At 38.1% G+C, this 15442-nt stretch overlaps 1 protein-coding gene across 1 annotated transcript in view; it reads left to right on the top strand.

The window, feature by feature from the left end:
• The first annotated feature begins 9263 nt into the window (after positions 1 to 9263).
• Positions 9264 to 15442, top strand: part of LMBRD1 (LMBR1 domain containing 1) — a 69370-nt gene continuing 63191 nt past the window's right edge. The window contains exons 1-2 of the mRNA XM_083350621.1: positions 9264 to 9359; positions 11184 to 11360. Of these exons, the coding sequence (XP_083206747.1) occupies positions 9294 to 9359; positions 11184 to 11360 (243 nt within the window). The 5' untranslated portion in view covers positions 9264 to 9293. The remainder of the gene's footprint in view (positions 9360 to 11183; positions 11361 to 15442) is intronic.

The raw sequence follows: 15442 nt of genomic DNA, 5'->3' as shown, positions 1-15442 counted from the left end.
TCTCAGATTTCAATTTCTGATTCTGTCTGAATGGAAAAGCGTGCAGGGGAACTTGTTTCACTAGTAATAATAACAATTCAAATGATACAAACAGAAATGAGTTAATAATGTCCAAAGTAGGATTAGGTAACAATTAGTAGCTGAGGTGAAAAGGTGGAGGGGGGGAGAAAGGGAAAGTTCATTCCAGAATGCTCTTTTTATTAATTTTAAAATTCCCTTTTGTTTTGCTTTTTAATTTTTTAAGCAATTCCTTAGATATGTACATATAATTATTGTTTGTTTTTGCTTTGCTTACATGTCTGAACAAATAATAGATTTATTTTAAAAAATCCAATAGTTTGAATTTTTTAAATTACAGCCTTTTCAATAACAAATAAAGTTTTGAAATGATTTTATTTGTTATTGGAGATGCAGTGAAATCAACACTATTTTTTTACTTTGGGACAAAGAAAATGGACTTAGAATCAAATGACTTACTGTTCAGCACTAGAAAGACAAACTTATGACTCCAAAAAATTGTTTATTATAGGTCAGCTTTGGATGTCTGCAATGAATTATGGCATCAATTTATTGCAAATAAATATACATCTTGTATATCTGTTTCTTCTTTTACCTTTTTTCTCCCTTTTATAATTTTGTGTATTTTTTTTGCATACAGTAATAATAATTTTTTTAAAAAAAAACAGTTCAGGCTATCTTTGGTCATATAGACTTCCCTAATTTGGCGTGGGATGGGCAACATTTTTATTGTGAGGTCTTGCCACAATGACTAGGCATTACATTTTGTCCCACAAACTAGCTAATAAACACAAGTCTAGATTGTTGTATAAACCCACCCTCTGTAATTAAGGTTCAGTGTGTTGTATGAATTAAATAATGACATCACAACACAGCTGATCATATGAATGCTTTCTGTTTAAATGCTCAGTACACACCTGCTTCCTTAAATATAATAAATTTTCTTTCATTTATGCCGATCATCAAAAAGGCTGTGCTGCGGACAGAAAAATAGTACGAAAACACAATAGGTTTAGGTTTAGGTTTTATTAAATTTTTATACCGCCCTTCTCCCGAAGGACTCAGGGCGGTGAACAGGGCATATCATAAAACTACAAAAATACAAAAGTTAAAAAAAGAATTAAATTATTGCCCACAATAAAAACAATAGAAAATATATATAAATATTAAAACCCTAAGTAACTCCCCATCAGGCCAGGCCAGCTTGTTCAAATAAATGGGTCTTTAACCCGCGCCGGAAGGAGCGGAGATCCGGTGCCATCCGGAGCTCAACCGGCAGCTGATTCCACAAAGCCGGAGCGCCCACAGAGAAGGCCCTCCCCCTGGGGGCCACCAGCCGACATTCTCTGACTGGAGGCACCCTGAGGAGGCCCTCTCTGTGGGAACGCACGGGGCGGAGGGGAGTCGACGCCGGCAGCAGGTGGTCCCCGAGGTATTCCGGACCCATGCCATGTAATAGTGATGGTCATGCAATATACTGCAATATACTGCAGAAAATAAAGGGTTGTTGCTGAATTAAGTTCGAAGATTGTGTTTGTCTTGAGGTTTTTTTTCCCAAGAGAAATAGGCAAGTACAGTATGGTGAAAGAGGAGCAAGAATCTTTCCAATTTTTTCAGTTTAAACTGTGAATATTTCTCCAGAGATGCCCCTGCTTTCTTCAGTGGCACTAATTTTTCTATGGTATTTTTCTTATTATCACATCCTCTGATTCCACCAAACACACCAATAGGATTTTGTACTTATATTTTTTCCAATACTGAAAAACAGATAAAACTCTGAGTAACATTTAGCCAATCAATTTGCTTTGCTTTTTATTTGTAAGGTCATGCTTCATAATAGTGCTAACAGGTAGATCAGCTCATAAAGGCGAAGTAAATAAAACATTTTGGTGTGCTGAATGAAAACTATTCACTCAGAGTTTTGTCTCTCTTTGTGTGCTGAGAATACTGCTCCTTACTCATCGAGGACTGGTAGCTTAGATCCGGTTTTGTTTTTGTTTAACTGCACTTACATAGCTTAGGTTTAGTTTGCAGTATTTGTTTATTTATATTATTTAATATCACATTTGTTTACTTAGTTTACTTTACTTTACACGCTATTTTTTATTTATCATTTAATATGTTTGGTTTAGTTTAGTTCAGTTCAGTTTAGTTTAGTACATTGAATTAATAATGGAGACGTTCCTATACTATGCAGGGAAACTCCTGTTTGAGGTAAGAAATCTTCTGTTTTATTTATTTACTTACTTACTTATCAACTTGCATGTGTAACTCTAGGATCAGTTTAGGATTCAAAGCAGTCACATGGTGGCTAACATGATATAAATAATAAGAATGAAATAAAATAGGAATCAAAGGAATCTAGGAGCCAGCAAAAATTGGTTTAGAACAATTTTTAGAATAACTTTTGAACCTGAATATTTTAAAAACTATCTGTACATCTTCTTTCTTGGTGAATGGTGTCAATATCTTCAATTGAAACATATCCACAGGACAGCCTTTCAGAAAGGCTGGGAAACATGGCTCTGCGGCTTTGCTTGGGGTGCACAGAGAAGTATGCAATCATGTGGCTGGCTGGAGCCCTCAAATCCCTCTTCCTAATTAATTTTTAAAATCACTTGTCTCTTAAATTTTAAACAAACAAATAATGTGTGTTCTAGTCTCCTGGTATGCTAAGCCGCACTGGCCATTAGTCCTGTTTAAGGACCCAGAAGACAATAATTAGTGAATATTGTTCCACTAACCTGTGTCTCTTTTTAGCACTGGAGAAGGTTCAGAGTGACATTATCCCTATTTCAATTCATCAGGTGGATAGCCCAAAATAGTGGGGGAGAGGAGAGGGCTATCCTCACCCCATCCTACCGTTTTTGGCTATGACAGATGGAGACAACTGCTGCAATGTATGGATGCTGTCCCACTCACCATATATCTGCTCCCATGCCAATCAACCCATTTGTTTACATCACTGATTGCTCCCTCTGCACAAACAAAACACCTAAGAAGAAAAAGCAACTTTCAGAAAGGAGCATCTTAGTCCCTATAAGTTGACTATGGGCCTCCAAGACTACTCCCACCAACACTGACAGGACAAGCCACTAGAATATAAACCCCACTCCTTACTAGCACTGACGATCTTACCTAGTCTGGTAACATCTGCAAGAAAAGAACCAAGCTCAGAGAGCATCAAGGACCCCTCATTTCAACCCCAAGCTACAAATTTTCTCCTTTATCACTATTATCCTTTCTGCTTAAGCTTCTTTCTAATGTGACTTTCAGCAGCGGTGTGGATGAACATCAACAAATAGGATTATTAGGCGCTTACTTAGACTGATTGCAAGACCAAGCTCCTCATGACACATCTTTTGTAAACTAGGCTGCTAGGGGAAATTTTTATTTCCTCAGAAGTATAGGCCAGAGGCAGGATCTGCTGCTAGTTATCCTTGTTTGGTTATACAGATATAGCCTGTTATGTTCAAATCTGAAACATTTTATTCAATATAAATGAGGTGTCATGTTGATTTTTAGTCCGTTTGACTTCTGTAAAGATGGCCAAGCAAGTAAGGAAAGATGATCACACTTTGAAAACCTAATCCCAGGACATTGATCCCTTAACATGTGGACCCCACCATTTTCATTTTATGCAGCAGTGCAAACTGAAAATAAATTTTAGAATTACTTCTTGCAGTACTATTTTTAATCTATTGTGCAGAAAGTTAGAAATGATATTCTTTAAAAAAATATGGATTCACTCTGGCAAATTGTGTAGCCCATAGAAATCTGCTATTTTTCTCTGATGCCACCTTCGACAGAGATATGCCCCCCACATAAATGAACAAATAAATAAAATCTGATGCAAATTCAGTTTTAGCTCCTATTGTATCAGCCTGATTTAACATTACAGAAAACAATCTATTATGTTCTGTTAGTTGCAGAGGTAGAATAGGAAAAAATGAACCCTTTTCACTAATTATATCCAAGTGGGGTTTTTGTTGACCTGTGCTATGATTATTTCCAAGCAGCAACATTTCCAGAAATTTATATACATTTAGAATCCAAATAAAATTTTAATAGTTACTTCCAGATCACAGTTTTGAGGTATACAAGAAGAATTATATGGATTATATGCAAGGTTGATATTATTTTTAAAGATCTATTTAGAGCTAGAGATTCCTTACAGAGTTTTAGAAGTAGAGGGAAGGACAGCAAAATAATTATTCTCAGCCTCTTTAAGGATTGCGCTAAAAATTCGAATTCACCATACTTTGTCCCAACTACATTTTGCTTAGAGGAGGCATATATAAATTCCATTGAAAACTAGTACATGAAGATGCTACAGTGTAAGATTGATAATAGATTGATGTAGTTACCTTGCTTTTCAAAATGTGGGTTTATGGTCCAAGCATTTTTCCAGAACTGCTGCAAAGCACTTAAGAACAAATGGTCAGAACGCAACCAAAGTACGTCGTTGCCTCGAGCCAGTATAGATTGTATCCACACTATGATTTACAATACTTAGTAAATTCATCCCCTCCAGTTGGTTTGTTCTCAGATGTTCAAAATGTTTCTTTTGCCAGGTCTGTCTCCAGAAATATAAACAACGACAACGAGACCAAAGTAAGTAAGCAACTGTTTTGTTTGTGTGAGAACCTGTAGCAAGAGTGGGGATATAAAAGGCAATCCTCCCTCTGCACCACATCTGACCTTTCCTATTTAATGACCAGTCTTAAATTTCTGTGTTGTTGTTGGGTTAATGTGTAAAGTCTTTTGTGAACATTGGTTAATAGCACAAGTGTTTTACCATAAAAATACAGGAAAAAGTGGATGGAAGAAATAACATCAAGGCAAGAAAAGGAGCTGGCAGAAATAGATGCCACCATAAGAGCTGTAAGTAATTCATTTCCGTTACAATCCTGTTTTAAGCTTCTCTTTTTGTCTGCTTATTTGCGTACATTCTGTGACTGATATATTCATCTTGTAATTTCTTCATCTTAGTTGGAAGAGGAAAATGACCTTTTAGCCAGTGAAATGGCACACTTTATAAAAGAAAACAAGGAGCTGAAGAACAAACTGAAAGAATACCCAGAAACAAAGGTACTATATAAATAAGAAGGTTTGATTAAATTAGTAACTAAATTGGTGGATCAAGGAAATGCTGTGGATATAGTACACTTGGGGTTCAGTTAGGCATTTGACAAAATAGACCACAGCCTATATCTTGACAAGATAAAACAATGTTGGACGACAGTACCACCACCAGATGGATTTGCAATAGGCTGACCAGCCCCACTCAGCTTGCAGCCCTCAATGAAATGACATCTACCTGGAGAGAAGCATGCAGTGGCTCTGACTTGGGCCCAGTGCTCTTTAATGATGGGATGGAAGGGGACCTCAGCAAAATTGCAAGAAAAAATAAATGCCCAGGTATAGAATAGGCACTATCTGGCTCAATAGTAGTAACTGTGAGAGGCATCTAGGTGTCTTAGTAGACCACAGCTTAACTGTGAGCCAGCAGTGTGCTGCAGCTGCCAAAAAGGCTAATGCAATTCTAGGCTACGTCAACGGGACAGCAATAAGATCCCAAGAAGTGACAGTATATGTAGCTCTCCACTTACAACCATTCGTTTAGTGATTGTTGAAAGTGACTTTTGACCATTTTTCTCTCTGGTCATGTGATCAAAATATTTATGACAGGTGCAATGTCCCAGGGTCATGTGATCCCCTTTTGCAACCTTCTGACCAGCAAAGTCAATGGGAAAGCCAATGGGATGGATTTAAACTGTATTCCTAATTAACAATTGCAGTGATTCACTTGACAACTGTGGCAAGAAAGCTCATAAAATGGGACAAAACTCACTTAACAACTGCCTCGCTTGGCAACAGAAATTTTGCCTCTTCAAGAGTCCCTAAGCCTATTCGGCTTTTATATTAAAAAGGGAGGAATGAAGGGATTTTATTATGCTTAAGGTTAATGTTAGTAATATTGATATTAGTAGTGATACTTTGTAATCATCTTTTTATGTGCAAGCAGTTTTGTAGGTGCTTTATATTGGGAAATTAGTTATATAAAAGCAAATGTTTCATGCTTTAGGTACAGGTGATTGCTTACATGAAAAGAGCATGGTAAGGGGAGGGGGGAAAGGAGCTGTGGTGGAGCCTGGGTGGTTGTGTATGAGTTATCATCTAGGAATTATTTTTCTGTACCTTTTGGTTCCTAGTACCAAGACCAGATCTCTTTGTTCTGAAGGGGTATAAAAGGTGGAAGACATCTTTCCTGTTTGTTGCCTTCATCTCTCTACCAGCCACAAAGAGAGATGTGGCCGCCCAACTCTATTTTGATCAAAATAAAAGTTGTTTGCTTGCTGAAACCTCGGCTCAGGAGTTTCTTTTGGCTCTTTTAAATTCCTGAGTAATGCTGGGGCAATTGTGAGGCTAAAAGATGAAATTGAATAGTGATTTAAAATCTGGCAAAACCTACCAGGAAAGTATATCAGGAAGGCGTACTGAGATAAACTAAGCTGGTATAATATGAAGACTTACTGATACATGCAGAGTCAGTAAGATAACCATAATAAAAAAAATATCTTGACTTTTAAAATATATTTTGGTCAATTCAAGGCGGCAAGTACTTCTGCCTTCTATTTTCCCTGTAACAACATGCCTGTCAGATGTGTGGGCTGAGAAAGTGACCCTGTCATGACTATGTCCAAAATCACCCTGCCATAAATTGCATGATAACAAAAAGGGAAGAAAGCTTTTGCAACCACCATATTGACATTTTTTGTCACCTTAGATTGCAAAATTCCACTGGAATGGACCTTTGCTTTGGATCAAAGCTTTCTTTGATATCTCTCCCAGAAAAAGAATACCCCCATCCATTTTTCTGAAAACAATGCTCATATCTGTAAAGCAGGGGTGTCAAACTCAATTTCATTGAGGGCCGCATCACCATTGCGGTTGCCCTCAAGGGGCCGGGTGGGTGTGGCCTACTGGGTGGGTGTGGCCAGGGTGGGCATGGCCTACTGGGCGGGCGTGGCCAGCTCTACATCGTTGGCATCAAGGGTGCCTATGGGGGCCTGGGCAGGAGTGGGACAGAACAGGGCCAAGGCAGTGGGGGCCGTTCCCTCACTGTTTCCAGGATGGCTTCACGGGCCGCATGAAACCACTTTGCGGGCCGGATCCGGCCCCCGGGCCTTGTGTTTGACATGTCTGCTGTAAAGGATAAAATTGGCATAAACCTGTTGTCAGGTCAGACAAGATTAAGGTTATGTCTATTTTGAACGTGCTTCCCAATCCCATGTGACAATGAGGAAAAAACAAATATTCATTGATTTTGAAATCCTAGAAAATCTGTCCATCTATTCAGTCTCTTTAATTTCTGTAAATTGCAGAAGGCAGAAATTCTGTTTGCATATGTGTACAGATATCCCTTGTTTAGCGATTGATTCGTTTAGCAATCATTCATGGTTATGACACTGATGAAAACATAGCCTTGTGACCAATCCTTACATTTCCAACCTTCACAGGTCTGCCAAACAAAGGAAAGCTAAGATCATAAGCCCAGTGACAGTTTCATTTAGTGAGTGATTTGTTTAACAACTGATTGCCAGTCCTAATCGTAGTTGTTAAACAAGGTTATTTGTATATAGATTTACCCTTGTCTGCAATAGAGAAACTAATCCAGAAAAGTTGTGTCAGCCAGACTTCTCCAAAATATGCTTCTGCCAAAATGAGGATTTTGTTTCTGGAAAGCTGAGATTTTGTGAGGCCTTCCAACTGCCATCTTTTTTTACCCCCTCATGGAAAATAGTTAACAATCAATATTTGAATCTTTTAAAAACTATTAATACAGGAGTATGGATAAGGCAGAATTTTAAAAGATTAGAAATAGCAATAGTAACAAGAAGTGGAAAAAATTAGAATCTTATGGTTTTTTCAAGAGCCTGGCTTGGCTTGGTGCGGTATGGCTTTGTTTGTCCCCAGAGCACTCTGCTTCCTACTAACTTTCGCATGTCAATAGTAGTTTCGGTTCTATTTCTCCCTCTTTCTGCTAACCTTTCCTAGCAGTTTCCTACTGGTTTAATACTTTGCCTCAGCTTTGTCTTTCTTATATTTAATTTTTCTGGGTAGATGACACCATTTTGAATTCAGAAATCTGTCTAACTTATCTGATCCACCGATCCAGCAAAGTGCTTGCACCCTGTACAGACAACCCTATCCATTCCTTTAATTATCACGATAATCACATAAAGCATATGCCTAGACCAGGGGTGTCAAACTGCAGGCCTGACGCGTCTTGGCGAAACCGTGCCCATCCCATTGCCAGCGATGGAAAAAAAAGTCACGATACATCGTGACACGTCATGCAAAGTTGCGAGTTTGACACCCCTGGCCTAAGCCAATCATTGAATTCACACAGCATAACATACGGTGAGCATCAAGTTTGTCATGTAGTGTGCTAACTCATAAATCAGTTTGGAAACCAGAGTGGCTGCCCCACAATACTCTGCATCAGAGATCCACCACCTTTTGGGCACTAGGGACCTGTTCCATGGAGAGGCTTTTCTGTGGACCGGAAGGGGTGTGGTTTTGCGTGCTGCCTATATCCAGCAGATGGGACTTTGCTTCTTTGTGTGGCCGTTGCTGACATGCCCTGGACCAGAAACTGGGGGTTGGGATGCCTGATTTAACGACCATTCTACTAATTTAACAACTGCAGGGATTCACTTAACAATAAGTGGCCAAGAAAGGTCCTAAAATGGGGCAAAACTCACTTAACAAACGTTTCACTTAGGAACAGAAGTTTTGGGCTCAATTGCGATGGCAAGTGGAGGAATGCCTATACTCCGACCTTAAGTCAAGAGCCCCAGGCACCTCCCTCCCTAAAACCCAGGGGTCTTCAAACTTGGCCCTTTGATGACTTGTGGACTTCAACTCCCAGAATCCCTCAGCCAGCAAGCCTGGCTGAGGAATTCTGGGAGTTGAAGTCCACAAGTCGTAAAAGGGCCAAGTTTGAAGACCCCGAAAGGCTCATTTTTCTCCACCCGAAAGCCTCTTATAGGAACCTCGCCGAGCTTGCTTTCCCTCATTGGCTGCTGCTTTATGACATCAGCCAATCGAAACGTTCCAAATGACGTCGGGGCGTTCCGGCGAAAGCGTGGCTTGGAGGTTCCTAGGGCAACGGCCTCACCTACCTCCCCCATTAGCTCCTCCCCCCCTTCTCGGCGTCCTCTCCGTCGTTGCTCCTCTTCGCGCTAGTGCTGTTGCCGGAAGTAAAGATGGTGGCCTTCACCGCCGAGACGGACCTGGTGACGGGATGGTGTCTCTTCGGCCTTGCTTTACTGGTAGGTGGAATAAACGAGGGCCTGTGCGTTCCATTCCTTTTCCTCCCTGTCCTGTTTCTTTCCTCGCCGCTGACGGACGAAGCTTCTCCCCGCTCTCGGCGGCTATGGGGCGAAATAGTTTCTGGGGAGGCGTTTGAGTTCATGGCTCGGCACCGGCCCGCGGCTGGCAGAGAGCTGGACTTTGCCTCAGTCGGGCTTACTCCTCAGGTAAACTTAGCTTAGTCGTAGTCAAGGTTATATGGGAAAGTTGCGTGTATTGGGGCAGCAGTTCCACCGGTGTAACTTGTCAGGAGACTCGCCGCCTCTGTCGTGGGCTGCGCAGCGCTGAAGCCGAATCGGGTTTTTGTTTTTGTTTTGATTTTTTTTTAACTTAGAAAAACGTAATGTAAAGTACACAAACTTAGTCAGGCTCCTCTAGCATTGAGCAACTCATTAAATTAGTCAGGGTTATTTTGGTTGCGCCCACCGGATCTGACCCAAACTTGGAGCAGTCTTGAAAAAAAATCAAAAGCCTCTTCTGCTTTTAAAGCAGCGTGCCCTGTTTGAAATGGCAAATCAGTGCCACTACGCCAGTGTTTGAGGTATGCAAGCCAGCATTAATATATCTATCTGTCTGTCTGTCTGTCTGTCTATCTATCTATCTATCTATCTATCTATCTATCTATCTATCTATCTATCTATCTCTCTATCTCTCTATCTCTCTATCTCTCTATCTCTCTATCTCTCTATCTCTCTATCTCTATCTATCTATCTATCTATCTATCTATCTATCTATCTATCTATCTCTTTTACAAAAAGGACTAGTTTCAGGTCAGTAGCAGATACAGGCAGGATATTTTTTATAGAAAACGCAGCTAGGAAGTGCTGCTTCTGTTTCTCCTGATTAATACCTGTAATTCCATTGCCTCCATCATGGGCATTTTGGAACAGGTTTCCTGGCCAGACAGTAGAGGACCATACATGCCTTGGAAAACCTGGATATAACCATGGTTTGTTAAATATAATCAGGGGTTTTCATACATACCTTAGGGTTAGGCCAAAACCAGAAACTTTGTAATTTCTTAATATGTTGTATGAAACGACTTATTTAGTGAACTAATGTGCTTGCAGCAAACAGTGAAAGAGTTCCCTCTGATGTGCTAATTAACAATAAAATGATTTTTTATTTTATTTTATTTGTATTTGATGACATTCTAACCCACAGTTAACTGAAAAAGGTAATATTTACTTCAAAAAAGTAAAAAGGTAACATTTACTCCTCCTAGCTTCATTGGCGTATCTGTGGACTTTTAGTATAAAATTACAAAATTTTTAGTATAAAAATATACTTTTAGTATAAAATTACAAAATTGACCATTGCTGCCTTTTTTTTTAAAATCTTCCTAGTCCAATCTGCAGCCCTTGCCTTTTGAATGTCTTCCCTTCAAATACTGTTCAGGCCTTAACTTTTTAAGATTAGTCAAGAGTTCCTTTGTACTGCAAGATGCTATATCATTAAGTCATTGTTATTATATCAGACATATATCAACATTTTATATAAGGAAATACGGTGCTACATGCAAAACAGTCAATATGTTAAAATAATTATAATTGACTAAACAAAAGTCAAGTGCAGTGAGAGATGAGGATGCAGTCTGCTTTTGAGATGTGGCAATTGATAGCTTCGATAATATTTATGTAATTTTTCTAACAAGTATTAGAGAATAAATTTCTTCAAATAAGCATAATTTGAAAGGTAGCAGTGTTATTTCAGTGTGTATATAAAGAATACAATTAATGCTGAAATTATTATTTTGATATAATAACTTGTCTTATTTTTTTTAGGTCATTTTGGTGTTTTGCTGGGTTTATGTCCGCAAGTACCAGAGTAGGCAGGAAAGTGAAGTAATTTCTACCATAACATCTATTTTTGCTTTGGCTATTGCACTTATTACATCAGCTCTCCTTCCTGTGGACATTTTTCTAGTTTCTTATGTGAAGAACCAGAATGGAACCTTTAAGGTATTTATTCATCCCCCACTTTCTATAATTTTTATAACAAAACCTGTTCTTCTGGCTTTTTGTTTTGGGGAAAAAAGTATTTGAATTGTTTTAAACATTAGAGAACAAATTGCAATAAAACTGATTTAATTGTGCATCATATTGAATGTTTATATTTTGATAATTAGATTGCTGCTTCTTTTTTAAAAAAAAATAGTGAAACATTTGTTCTATATTAAATGTGGTTTTTGTAAAAGCTTTTGATCTGAATGTTGCCAGAATTAAAAGGCAGTCTAGAAGCTGGATGAATAAAGTTAGTACGTCTACTGAACAAACACTTAGAAAGCCTGGTTTCATTCTGGCAAAGCTGGATTTCATTTGCTTGAGGGATATAAATTAATTTGGTATAGTTTATATTAAAAAAGACTAATCAGAATAGGAATTGCCTGATACCAGATGCATAATGTTGGATATAACCTGGTTTTCTAGAAAAATATTTTCAAGCATGCTGGTTCCATCTTTTGTTTTATTCCTGCCATTAAGATTGTAATACCGATTTTTAAATGAAATGATGAATACTGGTTGCAGAAAAGATAGTGTTAAATCCAGTGGAAGGTATCTGATACTAGATGAAAAGCTGATTTGCAAGAATAACATTTTGAAAAATATTGGTACTGCATGTAATCACAGGAATAAAACAAGAACGTGGAATAATGTCTATGGAGATTCTTAGTCATACAGGTCATGGTTGTCCCAAGGTGCTTTTTCAGGAGGTAACTGGACTTTGTTTTTCTTTGAAGACATTTTGCTTCTCATCCAAAAGCTGCTTCAGCTCTGACTGGATGATAGGGAATGGAAGGATTTATATTCCTTACTGACAGCTGGTCATTCTAAATTTTAAATGATCAGCTGTCTGTAGGGAAAATAAATCCTTCCATTCCCCATCATCCAGTCAGAGCTGAAGAAGCTTCTTCGATGAGAAGCTAACGTCTTCAAAGAAAATCATGAAAGTCCAGTTACCTCTTGAAAAAGCACCTTCGGGAGAAGAATGTAGAACTACCTTACATTATAATACACAGTGACGACACCAAAAAGAATTCATAAAAGAATTCAACCACTTCATCTGGATTAAGGAATCTTCTGATTTCTTACAGTGACAACACATACCCACACACAATTCTCTTTTAAACATTCTTTGGAAATTATAATAATTATTGAACAAGTTTTTCTGATGAATTAACTTCAACCCCAATGACTTAAAGATTCTTAAAATTTGGGCCCATTGATTTTCCAAGATTTCCAATTCCTTATTCTATACATCATATCTGTTGTCATTATGAACCTCCATCTACAAGGTGTACTCTCATTTTTTCATCTACTTCATGTACAGGTAGAAAGGGACACAAATATTTCAACAGCTGATATACTGTACACTTCAGTAGATTAATGGGAAGTCTTAAACTTGAGTACCTGGTTGAATAGCTCTTAACTGAGGACTCTAAATTTTGAGTGGCCTAGTGGCTAGTTAGGGAATTTTAAGAACAGTAGATCATTGACTTAACAGACCTCAAATTACTGGACTTAAGATGCAACAAACTATACATGTTTTGCATGCTTCTGCATATTTATTTTTATTTATTAATGGGACTTATATCCCGCCCTATCTCCCGAGGGAGATATGCATAACATCCTGTTCAAATTATTAAGGATGTGTAAAATAGGCATGCATATTTGGATATAATGGACATTCTATTTTAAACCTATTTTCCCTCCATTAATTTGTTAAAGCTTTACTTACATTTTCAAAATACAATACTGCCCTCCCCAATGAGAGGAAAGGGGTGGGTTTCAAGGGGAAGGAAGTTGGATTTTGTTGTTGTTGTTGTTGTTGTTGTTGTGAATTTAGGATGAGAGCTCTTGAGATAAATAATTAGCTGAAAAACAATGTACTGGACTAACTGGTTGTGAGGATTTTGACCTGGAAAACTCTGAGGAACAGGAGCCAGTAAAATTAAGTTGGCAGGAAACAAGGTTTAGTCAAATGAGGTTTGAGTTGTTGTTTACCCCTGTTGGTGCTATATACAGGATTATGCGCAGTTCTGTGTCTGTCTGAATCCTCTGCTTGCTCAGACAGTTCACTTTATTACTAAATGCTGATTTTGAAATGCAGTTCTTAGCATCTTATAGTTTCTTACAGATGAGTATGAACAAACATAATGTTTCTTACTCATTTGTTTAATTGGATTTTCTGTATCAAGTCTTAGGAGATTGATTGGTTGATTGATATGGAGAATAACAGATTGATTGATATGGAGAAGCGATCAATTGTAGTTCATATTTATGTAGCATCAAAAAATAGAGTTCAAAAATTTTAAGCACTACTGTAAGGGGAAAATTGGATTCTTCAATTAAAATCTGAGGAAAGGGATTTGCTGAACTGCTCCAGCTGGATTCTGGAGTGGGGTGGAGCATCTCCTCTTTAATGAACAGGTGGTAGCCTGTCATTATTTCTCTCTTGGTCCTCTTTCACCTGGGGAATAGACACAGACACTGTCACGGAATTGTGCATCAGGTGTCCAAATGAAGTCAGAGACTCTGACACGAACTTGTAGTTTTATATAAATAAATATATTTTACATACCCCCCAAAAGATAGACAAACAGGAACACCATCAGGTAAATCACAGAGCACACAGGACACAGAAGAAAAAGTCGGGAAAAAAGGAAACTCCCCCTCCACACCCACAGCAACCAATCACAGCGCAGATTGCTCATGCAGGAGCCAGCACTCTTCAACTAATCAGCTATAACTGTGTGTTCTGGCTCACTGAACAACCCCACTGCTCCCACTACTAAAGTTAAATAGCTTAACAGATATCCTGGAATTCAGATGGTTCCAATCCTGGCAGCTGTGTATGCATTACAGCAAGAATTATGCAGCATGTGCATAAAGCATCCTTTGCTTTATTAGTTCTCAAACACCCCCAAATCTTATGAGCATTCACGTTATCTCTGGAGGAGATTTGGGAGAAGTGTGGAAGAAGAATTCGATTGGCCAGTAGTCTTCATGTTCTCTACCAAATGAAAATTTTAGATGGTCTTGAAAGGCAGTAATACATTACAGTAATACAGTTAGGATGTTATGTGCTTGTTGATAATTGTGGCTAAATTATCTCTGTTCTGGAAAGGGTGGAGCTGGTAATCAGCAATGTCAGCAAAAGGCCCCTCTGCCACTGGAACTTCTTGGACATGAGTGACAAAGCAAAAGCTAAGGTCCCGAAAGTATCAGAGGAGGTGCTGTCTCTTCCTGAATAGATTGAATGCTATTTCTCAAAACTGTATTTGACCGAGGTTCAGTCTATTTGACCATTTCCTTGATAGCTTTTCTCTTTCAGATCCTTAAGTTCTATTTTCCCCATAGTTGAATGACTTTCCTTTATATTCTTCTAAGTCCACATCATTCCCATACTAGGTTTTGTATGTCCTCTTTCTATGAAGTTTTAGGATCAACATTGATATTGTGCAATTCATTATAATTGAAGTTAGATTTTGTGCTTTAAAGCAGCAATTCTTAATCTTTTGGTACCATAGACTCCTTTGACGGTCTGGTGAAACCAAAGGTCATCTTTGCATAAAAATATATTAAGCACATAAAATACATAGAAATGGACTACATTACAAAAGAAAGCGGTTGTACTAAAACAGGCCATTAAAGTATTTTTAAAATCACAAATGTATAATATATCGATTCTTCTTTACTAATCCTTTAAATCAATAACAATTTCCGTTTATGGCTTTATAACTTTAGATGCTTTGGTAAGATTTATTGAACATTTTTTAAAAGATTTTTTTAAAATAATATTAAGAAATGTACTTTAGGGAAAGAAATGTTATCTAGAGTTTGACACAAGTGAGATCTTGTAGTTTTTTCTTAAGTGTGTGTAGCTTGGGAAAACAATGTATTGAGATGCTGCTGCTGTATTCTCCAATGCGAATTCTTATTTGCTCATCAAGTTGATGTGATTTGCATTGGTTGTTAGTAAGAGCAACCTAAGTACAGTATATTGTTTTTGGTGACATTGATGCTAGGAAAGTAACTGTTAG

The sequence above is a fragment of the Vipera ursinii genome, assembly GCF_947247035.1.
Source record: "Vipera ursinii genome assembly, chromosome: 1".
NCBI lineage: Eukaryota > Metazoa > Chordata > Lepidosauria > Squamata > Viperidae > Vipera > Vipera ursinii.
The sequence above is the reverse complement of the archived record's forward strand: the minus strand, read 5'-3'. Positions and strand labels throughout refer to the sequence as shown.